The following is an 18037-nucleotide window of genomic DNA, read 5'->3' as shown; positions in this document are numbered from 1 at the left end:
CTTGTTACTGGAGCCTATTCTGCTCACCAGGACAAATCTCTTTTGAATTTGTCATTCTGAAGCTGAATAATTAAGGTATGACTGCTGCTGTTGTCATCCTCCTTGCCTCACTCCACCATGCCCCTATAGGCACAATAGGAACTTCACAGAACATTAACATATCGATTAATTATTAATTATCATGTGGCTTGATTTGTAGCCTGATAAATATACAGTGGGGTCTTGACTTGAGAACTTAATCCGTATTGGAAGGCGGTTCTCAAGTCAAAAAGTCTGTAAGTCAAGTCTCCATTGACCTACAGTGCATTGAAAACCGATTAATCCCGTAACCGGCCGTTTTTGTTCCATTTTGGTTTTTTTCTGGTCTGTAAGTCAATTCTCAGTCTGCAAGTCAAACCTAAATTTTGCGGCCAGAGAAGTCTGTAACTCAAAAGGTCTGTAAGTCAAGCCGTCTGTAAGTCAAGGGTCTACTGTATGGCCGATTGCTCTGTTCGTTCTCATCCTCTGTGCTTCACTCAACTCCCCACTGCAAGCCCAATGGGAATTTGAAAGCCATTGGGGAACATTTTTACTTTGATGTATCAATGATTTATTTACTGTAGTTGAAGAAATGTTATCAATAATTCTGCAAATGTAAAGTCTGCTATTGTGTTCCAGAACAGAAAATAGATGGCAAAGAGACAATGCTGCTCTTCTAAAGAACTGAAGAAACTGAAGGTTTCTTCATACCTGCCATGAAAGAAAAGAGCCGGTCCTTCTAGCGGGAGGCTTGCCTTCCAACTGCACTTTTATCTTTCCAGCACAAGGCAAAGGCTTCTTTATTCTTTCAGGCTTTAAAAAAAAATCTTTAGATCTGTTTTTATGTAGTTTTGTTTTTGTTGCCATAGGTTATAGTTTCCATTTCTTATTGGGGTTTTTAAAAATAATTTCTAGAAACTAATGTTAAGGAGCCAGGCAGGCAAGCAATATGGTGCAGAATTACCCAGAATCGCTGCCCTATCTGGCAGGATAACAATTTTGCAAATTGCTTACATGCTAGAGAAATGGGTGGGCCAAGAAGGCTAGTTGGCCCATGTACTGTGCTTGAGCACCACTGAGTGCCTTCCCCATCTTGCCAAAACAAACTAGAAAACAAACAGAGGGACTCTGAGACTAGTGATATTGTGATACAATTAATTATGAGTGCTACAGCCATTTATTTTCAGATGCATGATACCATTTATTTATTTATTTATTTATTTATTTATTTATTTATTTAATTGTTCAAATTGACCACTTTAGGCAGCTTATGAAAGAGGGAGTCAATCTTCATGATGAAAGCACCATTTCCTATAGATTCTTTCAGACAGGCTTAACCTTCCTACATATGCAACACTTAGGTGAGAGATAGAGAGACAAACACACTAGTGAACGATAACACAAATCAGTGAAAGGCTAATAAGCAGCCTAAGGCAAGTGCTATTGAAGAGAATGATGACCTGGGCATGACCTTTCAGACAGAAGCAAGGGGGGGGGGAGAGAGTCTGATTATCCATCTGGGTACCCTAGATTTTCAGTCCTCCTTTAGACAGTGAGGAGACAGAACTGAGCAGTCAGTTCTAGTGTGAGTTTTGAGCTGCAGTGGAGTCTTCTGAAAAGAAAAGCAGCAATGTTCACGGTATTTCCTGTTCCCATTTGACTGTTTGTGAGGAACCAGTGAAACTCAATGGCCATTAGCACAGAAAGCAGTGGGGGTGGGGTGGGCAAACTCCCTGAAGCCACCATGGACAGTAGCCTCTGAACTCAATCACCAAAGAGGATACTTTGCACACACCGGTTAAGGCAGGCTGAAAGGTAAACCAAAATAGCTGAGGATCATTGAGACTGAAAGAGCCTGTCACCTTAAGGCAGAAAAGGGGGGAATGGGGTGGGGTGAGGTTAAAGGAGGAACAGAGAGGAAGAAAAATCAAAGCATTTGCCAGGAAGAAGTGGCAGAACAAAGCTCAGCTCAGGGTTGTTTCAATCCACAGCAAGTAAACAACGGGCACACTGTTAGTTGAGTCACCTAGCAAAAAGCTTTCCACCTAATCTGAAAGAAACTGACCCATCATCTGCAGATCTCTAACTCACACTTGTGGCCAGATGTCTTTTACAACAAAAACAAGACAGAAACCTCAAGAAGGGGAAGAACCATGTTGCTGGCAGGCCAGAGCTCTTTATCCTGATGGAGCTGCTAAGCTAGCCGGAACCCCTTTAAGTCCGAGGAAGCAACTCATGCCAGGAAATAGAAGGACCAAGTGAAGTAACCGGGAAGCAGACAAGCCACCCTTCCACACAAGCCTGCCTAACCAGCCTTAGTAAAGCAGTTGGGGTGGACGGGAAGGAGGGCTCTCACCTCAGTTATATGTACATTAGATTGATATGCAAGGGCTGAAAGCTATGCTAAGCCAGAATGCGGATGGAGAAGAAAGTTTCCTTTTCTGGAAGCAGAAGTACACATTTCTGCAACAGCCCTGGTTTCAGTGGAATTTGTGGAAGCAGGAGGTTTTTCAGGCATTGCTCCCTGACGAGGCCCCAATAGAGTCCATGGCAACAGCTGATGCAAGGAACACTTTTATTTGGGCCTGAGCAATCCTATCAGATTTGAATCGGTGTAGGGGGAAATTCTGCCCATTATTGTTACATCACTAGGAAAATATACCTGCTTTCAAAATTATGGTGCATGTGAAAACAACTACACACTTTTTGGGGGCATGAACATGGGTTATGAATGAAATCCTTTGGCTGACAGCTGGTTGAAGATTTTATTGCACAGTCTTCCTTCTCACGAGAAGACTGGATTTATTTATTTGGATTATTATTGTTGCTGTTGATGTTCTTATTATTGTGTTTATTTATTCATTCCTCAGACCGGCCTGAACATACAGATGTGGGCTATCTCCAGATTGGAGCAACCACTGACATTTTTGACATAGCTGTATCCCTAGGGCAATAAAGCCCAGGACTCTGAGTTGCCTTTAATACTTGTTTTCACTATTTTAAATATTATGCTTATAGCTGTTGTTAGACCACATTTAAAGTAGGTTTACTTTGCCTTGGCTTGCAGTCACTAAATTATAGCCAAAATAAGTTGGTCCCTGAAAAATGTTAATAGGATCTTAGTATCAAATTCATGAAGCCTACGCCTTAAAGAATTCTTGCATTTTTGATGCAACATGTAAAGGTTACTAAGGCATATTTATGAGCCGTCTAGAAGAAAATTCATTCCTGCTGTTCCAAAGTCTTTTATACCCCAAACCCATCCAGCAGTTTCACTAAGCAAGAAAAGTACTAGTAAAGGGAATAAGTGGATTTGATTTTATGTGCTTATTTATTCTAAAGCCAAGTGCTACATGATAAACTTTTAATTTCAACATATTCATCACATCAAAATATTAGTCTTGTTTATACACAGCTTGTACTGTACAATGGTAGCCTTAATTTATATATCCTCAATGATCTGTAGACAAATGGAAAAATAAAGATACAAAATCTCTAAAACTATGAGCTGAAATTAGAATGTTGGTCTTAGCCAACGTTGTCCAGTGGAATGTTTGTCATAAATTTGTTAAAGAGAGGATACAATAAGAAAAACTATCCTTACTCTCTCAGGGCTAAGTTGGAGATGTATACTTGCATCTATTCTGTATGGTTTTCAACTACTGTTAGGGGTCCTACCTTCAAAGGCATGCAAGAAGACATTAATCTCTATATTCATGTGTTTGCACTATATACTACCTATTGCATATTAGCACAATACTGGTGTGTGTTTAAAAATGGCCTGCATTCTACATGAATATGGACTGAACCTCAATGAAACAGCTATAATTACCACGGTTTTATTGTCAGACAAGCTTAGCAGATCATTTATTTTATAATGACATAAGCAGTATGTACAGAATCCAACTAAGGCTGAGTCCTACTGACTTCAGTCACAAAGCTTTAGGGACAAGTTCAGCTTGTTTGGTAATTCAGACCTGACTATTAGACCTTGGTGAAATTTCACCAGTGAAATCTTTCTGCTTCTTCAAAACAGATTTTAAAATACCTGTAAATGGACTGCACATATAAATGAAGAACCCTTATTTAAAATCTGTTCCATATAGGACTAATTTTTTTACTTTGTAGAAAGTCATTGCACCCTTATTGTGGGGGGCGGGATAATCTCAGTGTTGAGAGAGGAACCCTGAACCACAAAAACATACGATATTTCTTGCTTCCATCTCAGATTCTATTGTAGAAATAATTAATATGTTTCATGGCTGGCTGCAATGGAGATATTAAAAATGGATATTGGGTCATTTCAATTTCTTCATACAATTGGATTTGGAAGAACTCTTTTTACAGTCATTAAATCACTGCATATGAATGTTTTAGAATCCCATTAGTTGTGTTTTTCTTTTTTGCAACTTATAATTATAATTTTTGCTGTTTTCTACTGATTCCACACATCTATTGACTACAGGTTGTGGATTCACTTGCTTTTAATTGCTGTGGGTTGTATCCAGTTGATTTCACTCCTGAAAGAAACTTGTTTGATCCAGGTAAGGATTTCGGTGAGAGAAACAATGAGTAAGAAATTGTAACAGATATCATTTTTGCTCTTGAGCTCTACCCACACAAAAAAAAACTGCTCCAGAGGATAGAGGCACCACATAGCAGCCATTCTCAACTCTTTTTTTTGCCACAGCCATAGATACAATACAAAATGGGCCCCACTGAGAATGGCTGCTCTATAGAACCATGTGTGAATGGCATGGGAAGGTTTGGGGGCAGAGGAGAGAATCTCCTCCCACTTTGAGTCACAGATGGAAACCAATGGTACCTCAAGAAGTGATATCAACTGGATACGAACCTATGCAATCTTTACTTGGATCTGCTTTTAAAGTTTTTATTACATTAAGCTACCTCTTTTGTTGTTGTCCCAAGCTATTTGAATTACAATAGTAATAACATGTTTGGGTAAAACTACACTTTTCAAGCTAAACTACATTAGACATGAACTTTTGCAGACAAAAACCATCTGCCCACATGTACAGTCCAGATTTGCCCGAGGGGAAAGAAATTGCTTTCTTATCCCACGACATTATATGAAAGGAGCAATCTGACCTTTCTCAACTGCATCTCCAATTTGCTTTTCGTCCCATGCCTCCCTTAAAACATCCAACAACAAGATGCCACTGAAACAGGAAATTTTGATACAATCATCAAATCTAACAGTTCACATATGTAGGTCAAATGGATGTGTGGGCCTCTTTTATGAAACAAGGAGATGAAGATTAATGTAATTTCAAACTATAATTTTATAGGAATGACTGCAAGACATGTTTTGAAGCTGTCACTGACTATAATATAAATCAATATTAAATGCTTTATACAGGAAGCACAGTTTCAGAAGATGGTCCTTAAGGCTTTTCTCGAGATCATATCCTAATTACAACTGCAAGCTTATTACTGTGTATCTCTCTCTCTTCAATTATTTACAGGGCAAAAAGGCAAGAAGGACTGCATTAGCTGTATTAAAATATTATGCACCTGGTTTCTTTATTATTCATGGCATACAAAAATAGCTCAGGTAAATATTTTTGTGCAAACCTGTTTGTCTCCACCTGAGCTTATTTATTTATTATTCATAGCATTATGTGTTGAAAAGTGGGTGTTTTTTTGTTTTTTGTTTTTAAAAAACCCACTGCCCTCTAGGCTTCCATTCTGTATTGTCAAAATAATAAAGAATACTGTAGATTCCATGGAGGCTGCTAGCCTATACCATCATCACATGGAAGCAGGACCCTTTGCCATCAAAGCATGTATTATCTTATATACATCCTAAAAGTAAAGAACTGAATCATCAATATAAGAGTTTTTATACAATGACCCTATCACAGTTGGCACAGTTGCTTCACTTCAAGGTCAGTAAAATCCTAAAGCATTTTTTTAAAAAAACCCTTGAGATTACATTTGATGAAAGTTGCTTAGTAAAACTTGAGATTATTTTTAATGAAATGTGGCTATTCACAGTTTGACGTGGAACAATATAATTTCTAAGACACAAATGCAAATTAGCCAAAGCTCAAAGGAAATATGTTCATATATTGCTAAAAACACCAGAACCAAAGATAAGCCAAAGCTCCGAAGTTTTCATGACAGGAGGCCAGGGGATCCATAAAGAGGCACATGTAATTGCAAGGACAGGTGAGAGTTCCTGCTCATTCCTCCTTGTCACAGACTCAGCAGTTTTGCCTCCTTCACACAACCTGGTGATTGTTCCACTTAATAAATTGCAGACAAGACAGAGGAAGGTTTGTGTTGCTTTCTTCTTACACAACCAAGATACTCCCTACATAACTGTAAAAAAGGGTAAGAACATTTTAAACCTATGTACAAATCTGAAGACTGCTGATTGCCAAAGATGAATTTCCTGAATGTTTGAGAAGGGAGAATAATTTCCCTCCTTTTTGGAGATATATCTTTCAACTGTTGATAATTACATCTAGATGCATACCAGTGCATAGCTAAGATACCAGAAAAATGTATAATTTTGACTGAGACAGTCACTGTTCACATGTGCATTCTCACTTTCACCAGCTTTCAGACACTCACAATATTAATGTGAAAGCCATAATACAAGCTGTTCATAAAGACAATGCTAAGTGTTGTACAAGGCTGGTAGCTGGCAAACATTTAGGATTCCAGATATTCCAGACAGTTGATGCAACCAGCCCTGCATCTGGCACTTTGCAGCATAATGTCTCTAGAGCAGTGATACTGACCGGTCTTTGAGATTTCAGGGACATCCACAGATATTTGCACAAGATGCCAAATGCACCTGAACAAAAACAAATGGAACTACAAATCTGTCTTCAGCCAAACAATCTTCAAGGCACTCTTTTACTTGTAAGTTTTCCTTGACCACTGTCACCACTACTTCCTCTTTTGATAATGCAGAGAAAAGGAGAGATAAGCCGAGATTTCATTGAAATGTAAGCCGCAGATCCCAGTGACCAATTTGACTTCAAATACTCCATCACACATTTTTCATTTTCTAAAAGCAAACTTTGAAATGTGCATGTGGGTTGTTGTTTTTTTTTTTACAAAGAAGCATTTGAAAATAAAATCCAGGCATCTGCAGAGTTAAAAGTATCTTCAGATTAGTTGAAAGTTGTGATGCAGTTATGGGGGGGTGTGAGGGAGGGGAGGGCAATAAATTGCTGGTTAAACGTTTCTGCAGAGAATGCAGAGAATAAAGCGGTAAGGAGCAGAGGCAGGAAGGCTTCGCTCAGTTCCCCAGAGAAGCCCCAAATCCCAGGAGCAATGAACTGCCCATCACTGCACTGATCTCCATGTAACACTGGGGGAAGGGAGTGAGGGACTGTAGCTGAGAGGGTAGGTCTTGGAAGGAGGTGGGGGGGGGAAGGAATCGAATGGTCTCCGGACGAAGGAAGGAAAGAAGGAAGGAAGGAAGGAAGGTTGGGGGGAGGGGAGGGGAGGCATGGAGATGAGGAGGGAGAAGCCGAGGGGAGCGTGTCAGGAAGAGTCAGGGGAAAGGGAAAGAAAGGCTGCGAGATGACAGCGAGAACATGGGCAAGCGAAGGGCACCGGAGGCGGCTCGGTAGCTCAGTCCCAGGCAGCGTCAGCTGGAACGCCTGCCCCATTGCTCCCTTTCTTTCTCTCCCGAACACGCAAACACACACACACACACACACACAGACAGACAGACGGAGAAACAGCCACACTCTCTCATTCTGAGAGGGAACATTGGCGGCAGAGTCAGAACGAGCCTACAGTCTCTTTTGGGTGTCAGTGTGTGCGTGTGTGTGTGCGTGTGTGCGTGCGTGCGAGAGCGATCGAGCGGCTGTAACCCGATGCCCCCTCCCTCCCCGCCTCTGGACCCCCCCTTTCTTCCTCCCCTCCCCCGTTCCTCCTCCTCCTCCTCCCCCCGACTATAGTTAGCAGCCCTGCAAACTGCAACCCAGCCCTGCCCTGCCCTGCCTCCTCCTCCCCCCTCCCGTGCCCTTTTCCCGGGCGAGGACAGGAGGCGAGTATATCCAAACAAACACACACAGACACACACACACACCCAAAACCCGGCGGTAGTAGCATACCTTAGCCTGCAGATACTGCGGGTAGTAGTAGGTGGTGTACTGGGGGTACATCTGCTGTTTCCACACTTTGCCCATGAAGCTGGAATAAGGGAGCCCGCAGCGCAGGGATGAGGGAGGGCACTTGACAAGGGGAGGAGGGGGGGAGGAAAGAGAAGGAGAAAGGGAGGGGGCTCGCTCGCTCTAGCTCTCTCTCTCTCTCTCCTCTTCTTGTGCGCGAGCCCTTGCTCGCCCGCTCTCCTCCCAAATCTCCCCCTTGGCTTGGCTTCTTTCTTCACGGCCGAACTTGCTGCGCTGCGGTCGGTCTGCCTTCCTTCTTTCCTTCCTTCCTCAAAAAGAGAGAAACACCCACACAGAGACACCCCTTCAAAAACAACCGCTTTCTCCTTCGGCACTCAAAGGCGGCGGCGGCGGCGGCGGCGGCAGCAAAATAAAAAAGCAGAGAGAGAGAGAGAGAGAGAGAGAGAGGCTGCAGAGGGCACCAAGGACAAGAGCACTCTCGCCTGCCTTGCCTGCCCGCCCGCCCGCTCGCTCGCGCTCTCTTTTGCTGACTCGCGTGAGTGCGCGGGGGCGCGCGGGGAGGCGGGGGCGCGCGCGCGCGCCCTCCCGCCACCACCACCCCCCGCCAGGAGTTTCCCCTCACGCAGCCCGGGCACAACGACGACGACGACGGCGCAGCAGCAGCAGCAGCAGCTGCCGCCACTCCTGGTGCCACCGCGCCTCACCAACGCCGAGAGCCCCTTGGCGTAAGAAAGGAGCCAAGTGCGAACTGCGGCTGCGGCAACGCTCGGTGCCAGGGGCGGCAGGAGAGAAAGAGAGGGGGGGGAGCGGAACCAGAGAGAGACAGGAGAAGCCGAGCTCTCTCTCTGTGTGTGTGTGTGTGTGTGTGTGTGTGTGTGTGTGTGTGTGTGTGTGTGTGAGAAGGGGGGGAGAAAGGGCGAGGAGGAGAGAGGCGCGCGGGGAGGACAAGGGGCGGCGCCTGGTTCCTAGCAGGGCTGGAGAGGTGGGACCGCGGGTGCCACCGCTATAGGCTTGGGAGAAGCAGCAGGGGCTGGGAGTCCAGCGAGCTCTGCCAGAGGAAAGTGGCCGTGGTCGTCGCTGGAGGAAGGAGCAGGTCTGAGAGACAGCCAGCCAGCCAGCCAGCCAAAGAGCAAAAGGCGAGAGACAGGTCCGTGAGGGAACTCGTCGGCTTGGATTCGCCTCTCCACGGGAGGCACTGAAACAGAGGTCTGACTCCGGGCATTTCCCTTCGAATAATGCTGCGTTAGCACTTTATTTATTTATTTATTTATTTATTTATTTATTTATTTATTTATTTATTTATTTATTTATTGGTCCGGGTGGAAGTTTGAAAACAAGGAGAGTGGGAAATCACCCTTGCCTTGAAGAGAGCTCCTGTGTCTGTCGTCTCTTGCGTCGGCTTCTCTGGTTCCAAGGCTGCGCACGGATCCTGAGCGGGCTGCTTTCCTGGGAGCCATTCCTGCCCTTCGTGTGTCATTCCGGGGGACTTGGCGGGGCCTTCTTGTTCTTCCTTTAAACTTACGGAGGATATGGCGGTGCAGCTCGTCTGCTGTTGAACATGTGTGTTGTTTGTGTGTGTGTGTGTGTGTGTGTGTGTGAGAGAGAGAGAGAGAGCCTGCCTCTTCTCCTTGGACAAGGGAATCTTCAAACGTACTTGAATGGGATCCGTGGAGCAGAAGAGGAGACACCCAAGCATTTAGTGTTGTTGTCAGAGGGGTTCTTCCAACGAATTCCCCAAGTTAAATTCACAGGAAGTTCACGAGTGTGCAGTGATGTGCAAGCTGCAATATAACTACTCTCCCGCCCTCGCTTGAATTTACTCCCCGTCAGGATTCTTCCTTGGCTGTATTTGCCACTATAACCTTAAGGACATCCCTGGGGCAATGCAGTCAAAGATCGTGTGAATTAATGTTGCTTCCGGTTCTGAAATGTTCACATCTCTCTGGCCGTCAGCGTTCCAGTTTTTTCTCTCTGACTACACCAAGCAAACATGTGCAAAACATGCCTCCCAAACTGCATCTCTTACCAATGCCCCTTATGCAGACCCCAGTTTTAGAGTTGGTCCTCCTGATCTAGTCATCCCTACCCACCTAACTGCAATAGCCTCTCTCCTGGAATAAGAGAGTAAGGAGAGGAGCCTTTCCTATGTGTCAGTGTGTAGTGCTGAAACAAAGGTCTGTGTCTCTTTAAAGAGATTTAACAAAGAATGCAATAACAGAGAGGCCTCAGCTGACATGTCATCAACATTTGGGGTGCTGAAAGCCGAAGAGAGAAAAAGGCAGGCACCTTTTTGGAAGTGAAAACGTCTGTGCACATGAGTGTAAGCCATATTAAGCTCCGTGAGGCTTACTTCTCACTATGCATGTGCCAAACTGGGCTGTGGGGAAGGTCTAGAGAACAGCAACAGTTATGGTGATGAAATATTTAAGAACACATACTGTGATATTTTCACTTGATATTTTTTATCTTATTCTGCTTTTGTGAATTCTGGAGGCACTGCTGAAAGGTGAGATACACTTTAAACAGGCAAGCAAGAAAAATAAGAATACTTTCTCCACATTGAGGTATTATGAGAGCTTAGGCATGACATGAAGAAGAGCTGAGAGAGACAAAAGTGAGTGGATGCCGCAGAGAACTGTTAGATGTCAATCCAGGAGAAAGATTGTGGCCACACAGGGTGGGTAGAACTTTTAATTGCTGCAACTCTTTAGAAGTCTAGGCAGAGCAATGAGTCCAGAAGCTGTGTAGGAGATATGTCGTGCCCAAAATTGTAGGTTTAACTCCCCCCCCCCCAAAAAACGCTCAGTCCATGCACTGTCTGTACTAGGAGCATACCTACCATGAATGTTCCTACTACTGTAACATTAGTATTTTGGGTAAATATGTAGTATATATTCCCATGAATTTGGTGGAGCTCTGCAATTGCTAGACTAGCCAAAAAGTAAATTTACTAGGAAAATGTAGGACTGCATTGCTCCCGTGGATGATTTTGGTAGAAGCAAATGTAGGACACAACCTTCCGTGCTGCATGATCTCTTTGATTCACAGGCAAATGTATGAAATGATTTTGGTTCAAGGAGATCAATTGCCTTTCAAGTTCTTGTTCTGTATAGACAAGTGTATCCAGCTAATACTTTCTATAGTTATTAATGAGAAAACTGGTAACTGTGAAATACAGATAGTGTTTTTGTATGGCCAAACAACTTCATGATACATCAGACAACATGATTTTGCAGTGTGTATAATGTCATGTAAATATTAGGATAAGTCCTGCAGCACTATTGTAAACCAAGTAAACCAAAAATGTTCAGCATTCTTGCAATTATAGCATCACGAATTCTAGCTTCAGCTTTAAAACTATCCAACGCAACTTACTAGCAAACCAAATACATAATACTGGTTTGTTAGTAATTGTGCAGTATATATTTTTTATATTTACAGATAGACATCACTTTCCCTTTATGATAGTTTTTTTTACAAAAGAATTCTCCAAGTTGCATTTATGTATATTGATTATCTTTTTATTTTGTTTTGTTTTACGTTTTAGTATATTAACTTAATCAGTGGGGTAGTTCTAATAATATAGTGGCTCCTTTCCAGTGTCATTGTATCTGTAAGTAAATGACAGGAATAATAAGATCTCTTTTATTAGTATACTTCTCTGCCATGTAGCAGAGTAGTGGCAACCCACATAAGGCTAATGAAGATGATAATGATAGTGATAATGTTAGTAAATGCTATACATGAACAACTAGGCTCTGTAAGGTACAGTAATTATATCAAAATAAATTAAACTTGACTTCATGCTTAAAGCATGCAAGCCAACAAGATAAGAAGGAAATGGCATACTCGAGGAAAGGGGGTAAAGATGAAGGAGGAACAAAAATGAGATAATTTAGGCTTGGGAGAAAATTTCTGGTTTAAATACTGTCAAAATGACTCTTTAACTGGTTTGGATGCAACCCATTTTCACTGTTTACTAATTTTCTTCCAAAGTTTGTGTCCCTTTGGATAGCCAGGATGATGTCTGTCATCCTGTAGTAGAGGAAAAGGATAATAATAATAATAATAATAATAATAATAATAATAATAATAATAATAATAATAATAATAATAATAATAATAATAATAATAATAATAATAATAATAATAATAAAAACACCATCAATACTGTAATGATAATAATACAGTGGGGTCCCACTGTAATAATAATAGTAATAGTAATAGTAATAAAGTGATTTGTATGAACAGGCTAATAGTACAGTTCACTGCATATCTACATTGAGGCTCAATGATACGTAGGGCCAGTCCAGACTGGCGATTTTGGTGCAGGTTGGATCATTAAAGGCTTTCATTGATCATCTGCAGAGGGAAGTGAAATTATTTTTTATGTGTGCTAGATTGTCATTGATGCAATGAATCACTTCAGTCAATTTTTTAAAAAAATATTTTTCTTTGCCGGTCTGTGTATTGCTGGTCAAGAATCTGCTCAGAGCTGCAGTTTCAATTGACATTACACCAAGAAGTGAAGAAAAAAAGTAATCAAAGTGATTAATCACATCAGTGATGATCTAGCAGAGAAAATGAAAAATTCACTTCCCCTGGCCGTCCACAGATGATCAGGGGAAGTGTTCAGTTTCAGGTATCCTTAAGCAGCTTGTAAGCCACTTCAGAATACCAGACATTGACATTGGAAGGAGCTGCAAAGCTCTTGTTTAGTCTGTTCCATGTGACCACACTCACTAGGAATGAACTAAACTGGAGCCCTTCAACCCACACCGAAATAGGAGAACCCCAGTACCAGAATTCAAAAAACTGCAGGTTTGAAGAGATTGGTCAACTCCAACAATGTCCAAGTGTGGATGCCAGAAAAAAAGAGTGGACCAACTTGACCGATCAGCACACCAAACAGTGGGACAAATGCACATGTGAGCAGGCTCTTATTCTCAGATGTACTGTGGCAATCTGTATGACTTCATGAGCCACTTTATCTGTCCATGGTTATGAACATGAAAGTTAACATGATTCTGAAGATTCTTCAGCAATCCTTATGAATTTTCCGATTACAAAATTCTGATTATTATTTTGCACTTCTTATTTCTCAGCATTGATGGTACATGAGGTGAACCAAAGGGTCAGCCTCAAAAATTTGCAGGTAAGATAACATGCTTGCAAAATCATTGCTTTTTGGATGTCAAGAAGCAAATTAGTGCTGTTGGCAACTGTTTTAAATTTGTAGCTAAAGATGCAGAACTACTCCTGTTGCTGTAATTAGGGGGGTGGGGGAAGATCTTATCTTGCTTCCATATTCTTTCAGTTCTTTGCTTTAATGTTTGGTATTTTGTACTATCTGTATTTTTGAAGTTGCTTGTTGATGGAAATTCTACTTCTATACAAGTCTGTTTATACAATGTTTTCTTTGTTGCTTATCCAGAAATATAATGTCCAGCTTATTAAAATCAACTGTTTTATCTGTGATAACTTGCTTGTCTCAGTATAGTCTGCAGCTTCATTTTCTAAAACTGGAAGTGGCTGGAATTTATAATGTGGAGGACCCTGCTTCAAAATTATTTTTCTGATAGTATCTAGTGCAAATAACCTGGATATGAATCCCTCAGACTGAAATGACCTAATTTGAGCCACAGGTTTGCTGTTTATCAACGTTATCGTCCTAAAAGTAACTGGCCTGCTGTCTTTGAAATGATTACTCAAGTCATACATCTCTATACTGTGGGGGTTTCATAATGTAGGTTGGTTCTCACTTGTAAGTTGTAATACTGTTAGTCCTTTATCGTTCTCTAGTATCATATGGTGAAGTGGAACCATGCTTCCATGGAAGCAGTTCTACAGTTTGTTTGACCTACACAGAGATTCCTGAGGTTGACAAGCCCAAGCTGGCTCATACTCTGTGAGAAATAAAGGTGCTCCATATTGGTTTTTCCTATTTAAATGATCAAGATCACTGTCCTTCCAGTCCAGAGTTCCAAAAGTATGTTAATAAAGAGTTTGCCAAGCTATTAATAGAAGTAAGTTTTTCCCCCTTTCGTATCAAGTTCTATTTTGAATACTGCCTTCACTCTATCAAAGAACTTGTTTCCTGAATAATAATTTAAATTCCTTGTGGTTTATATTGAGATTTTTGTGGACGACTAGATATATATGTAATTTTTGTGCTCCTTTAAACATTGAGTAAACTGTCCCTTAATGAGGTCACAGTTACTGCCTTCTGAGAATTTGTCTCTTCTGATGTGGATAATAGCATGCATAATAATAATAGTAATAACTGTTATAATAATCACTACTACTACTATCCTATATTCTTTCAATTCCAGTTCAAATGGGGAACTGCCTCATCTCAGGCTCTGGTTAACCCTAGCCAGCCAACTTCTGCCAGACTCCTTACCAGAAGCAAAGGATCAGGGCTTGCTTGTCCTCCCCTCTTACCAAACTCCTAGCCTTATTATTCTGGACACCACCCTTCAAAAAGAATGCTGACAAATTGGAACAAGTTCAGAGGAGGGCAACAAGGATGATCAGGGGGCTGGAAACCAAGCCTTTTGAGGAAAGGCTGAAAGAACTGGACATGTTTGGCCTTGAAAAAAAAAGGCTGAGGGGAGATACAATAACACTTTTCAAATATTTGAAAGGCTGTCATACAGAGGAGGGGCAAGATCTGTTTTCGATCATCCCAGAGTGCAGGACACGCAACAATGGGCTTAAATTAAAGGAAGCCAGATTTTGGAAAAACCTCCTAACTGTTAGAGCAGTACAACAGTGGAACCAGTTACCTTGGGAGTTGGTGAGTGCTCCAACACTGAAGGCATTTAAAAAACCTTAGATAATCACCTGATATGCTTTGATTGTATTCCTGCATTGAGCAGCGGGTTGGACTTGATGGCCTTGTAGGCCCCTTCCAACTTCACTTTTCTATGATTCTATGATTATCATATTTGGAGAGAGGGTAAAATGAGAGGACAAAGGTAAGGGACCAAATCAAATATTCAGCTTTGAAGCCAGGCAGAGAAGGAAGGAGAAGCAGGTATGAACATTTTAATTGGAGGGCAAGGTGCATTTTATTGCTCCTCAGCTGAATGTTGGCAAAAATGAACTGTGTAGAGGATGAAGTAGTGTCTGAGAGATGCCTGCATCTCTGTGTATGAGAGAATGTGTGCCTCCTTGCCTGTCCGCCAACCTCCGCTTGTGTATTTGTGTGTGTGTGTGTGTGAGAGAGAGAGAGAGAACAAGGTGATGGAGAAAGAGTATGAGAGAAGGAATGCTCATTTTTTCCTATGGTTCTGATTGTCATTGCAAGCTCTACCCACCTGTGGCTGCTCTGCCTTCCACCCCATGAACCACAATGGACAAGTGCTGTCACTCAAAAGAGACAAAGAGATTTAAAAAACCACACTATCTGTCATTCACTGTCTCAGCAGCCGGTGTCCCCCGCCCCTCAGTCTCTTAAGAAAGAGAAGACTTGAAAGCTCTTTGCCCCAGGCGTACACAAAACATTTCCTGTGAGGTCCATTTGTTTCCTCAGCTTCTGATGCTCAGAAGTGACTGGGAATACTCTTTACAGCCACAATGGCATCATCTATATCTACAAGGATCCAGGCTGCATTTTAAAAGATTTGCAAACTATTTATTTAGGGGGTACATATGTGGGAGGAGCCCCCAAACTATGCAAATGAGGACTAAGCCTCCTTGGAAGCCTGAGAATGTGCTGGGATGGAGAACAGAATGAGTATTGTGACAGATGGAAGCATGGCAGGTTAACCGACAGTGCAATCCTACACATGTCTGTTCAGAAGTAAATCCAGCTAAATTCCATGGAACTTATTCTCAGATGTATATGGGATTGTAGCCACATACAATGAACATGAATATTCAATGCAGTACCCCATTTCTTTTACTTGCTGGATGCAAGGACTATAGGAATGGGTTGGTTCACTCCTTTTTTCTGGTGATCACATGACGTAATTGCGGGAGCAAACCAGTCCATCCACAGAGCATTCATATCTGCACCTTTTTTGATTCCTGTTAGGGGCTTCTACTGTTTTCATGTGGGCAGAATCACTCTTTTTTGGTTCATCTCTAGCATGTGCAGTTGCTTGAAAGGAACCAAAGCAAGCCTTTGGCTATCAATTGTCTCCTTCCACTCTCAATTTCTGGTATCATGAAGTGGCATAGGATGAGAGCCACTTCAGGATATTGGCAAATTAAACACATCTTCTGCTACTTTGTGGAGGGGCAGAGGATTTAAAAAAAAAAAGACTATTAGGGCAGTGTAGTAGTGCCTCATGACTTTTTTTAAAAAATTGAGGGAAATGAGGGGCAATATTTTTCTTCTCTTTGGTTAGTCTTAAAGGTGCAGTCAAGAACCTGCCCACGGCCAAATCATGCCCCTTATTGCCCTCTCCAGTCTCCTGTTTCTGGGAGGAAGTTTTCAATTTAATTTTGTAAAGCCATGCAGCACACCTGCATTGCTCTAATAGAGTCTAAAATATATTTTTAAGTTCCCATACCCCTCCACAGAATAGCAGAGGAGATGTTGAATTTACCAAGATCCTGAAATGGCTCTCTTCTTAAGGCACTACACAGTATTGGAAATTCCCAGAAGAAGGAACCAGCTCAAATAGGGTCATGTGAGTTCCAGGATGCTAGGATTGCACCAAATGGCATACCACACCACTACCCAACCCTAAGCAACCCTATTTAGCCAATAAAAGCCTGCTCCAAAAGACCTTGTTTAGACAAGTGTAATTTTATTTAATCGTCTACTTCTTCAATCCACAGAATACAGCATGAACCTAAAATATGTCAGAAAGCTAGAAGCCTGGTGAGATACATATGTTTGTGTGTGTGTGTGTGTGTGTGTGTGTTTGCACACACACACACAGAGAGAGAGAGAGAGAGAGAGAGAGAGAGAGGGAGGGAGGGAGGGAGGGAGGGAGGGAGGGACTGTGTATTTGGTCTAGCTATTGCATTCTGTACACTTTGTTTAGCATATAGTCATTGAGGGTTGCCCCAAATACAAGGAAGGTATTACCAGATAATGCAATTCTTTGGCCAGGCTTATAGTTTCAGTAGATTGCTGCTTGAATATCTTGATTAATTTGAGGTTTTATAGTTGTGTTATCACTGTGGTGATGTTGACTAATAAATTTAGCTCACTGCTTGTTGATTACTCTTATGAAGAACAAGAAATAGTGGCTGAAATATAGTAGTAAATTGCAACTAGAGTAGCCCATTGAACAAATTGAACTTACATAGATGTAGACTCACTAAGCCCCCACTCATTCAGTGGCTGCCTGTAGTTGCAGCGCCTAGTGTGATGTAGTGGATAGGATGATGGACTATAACTCAGGAAAACCGGGTATGAATTCCCAGTCAGCCACAGAAACTCATATGTGTGTATGTTGGGATGGAACTAGTGAAACCACTCCTTAAATATCTCGCTTACTTTAAAAATCCTATTAGGGTCACTATAAGTCGGTTCCAAGCTGACAGCACACAATTGTGTTTGCAACTTGAGACCCATCCAGATCAGAGGGGCTTCACTTAATCATGACCAATCTACATTACATGGATAAGTATAGCAAATTCTGAATCAAGCAAAGCATCTAGATTGATGGAAAGCCACAGCTCACAGTTTTCCCATCTGGACCATCAGCTGCTCATTTTCTTTGTTTGTTTGCTATGACCTATGTGCAATATCCACCCGTTTCATCCCTGTGAAAGCCAGCACCATATGCAGGACAAGATTCATTTGCTTTCCCCCATGTCTTTACACCCAAATGTGCTTTATTAAGGTGATTAAGTACTTATGTAGTTTAGTAGATCTATCCCTGTTATCTTCACCCTGACCATCACACTTACAATATTAGAACAGCATGTCTCTC

At 41.9% G+C, this 18037-nt stretch overlaps 1 protein-coding gene and 1 long non-coding RNA gene across 4 annotated transcripts in view; one reads left to right on the top strand and one right to left on the bottom strand.

The window, feature by feature from the left end:
- RBMS1 (RNA binding motif single stranded interacting protein 1) overlaps positions 1 to 8703 on the bottom strand; it is a 187296-nt gene extending 178593 nt beyond the window's left edge. The window contains exon 1 of one of the 3 annotated variants that reach the window (XM_020798368.3): positions 8121 to 8703. In XM_020798368.3, coding sequence (XP_020654027.1) covers positions 8121 to 8195 — 75 coding nt within the window. In that variant the 5' untranslated portion in view covers positions 8196 to 8703. The remainder of the gene's footprint in view (positions 1 to 8120) is intronic. The other 2 variants (XM_020798370.3, XM_020798369.3) reach the window with 2 other exon arrangements.
- Positions 8704 to 8806: 103 nt separating this feature from the next.
- LOC140702505 (uncharacterized) lies at positions 8807 to 13619 on the top strand. Its single transcript, XR_012081691.2, has 2 exons — positions 8807 to 9344; positions 9465 to 13619. It is a non-coding gene; the product is annotated as an uncharacterized LOC140702505 (long non-coding RNA).
- Positions 13620 to 18037: the final 4418 nt, after the last annotated feature.

Source organism: Pogona vitticeps, chromosome 1 (assembly GCF_051106095.1).
Source record: "Pogona vitticeps strain Pit_001003342236 chromosome 1, PviZW2.1, whole genome shotgun sequence".
Taxonomy (NCBI): domain Eukaryota; kingdom Metazoa; phylum Chordata; class Lepidosauria; order Squamata; family Agamidae; genus Pogona; species Pogona vitticeps.
Note: the sequence above shows the minus strand (reverse complement) of the source record. Positions and strands in the feature narration are given on the sequence as shown.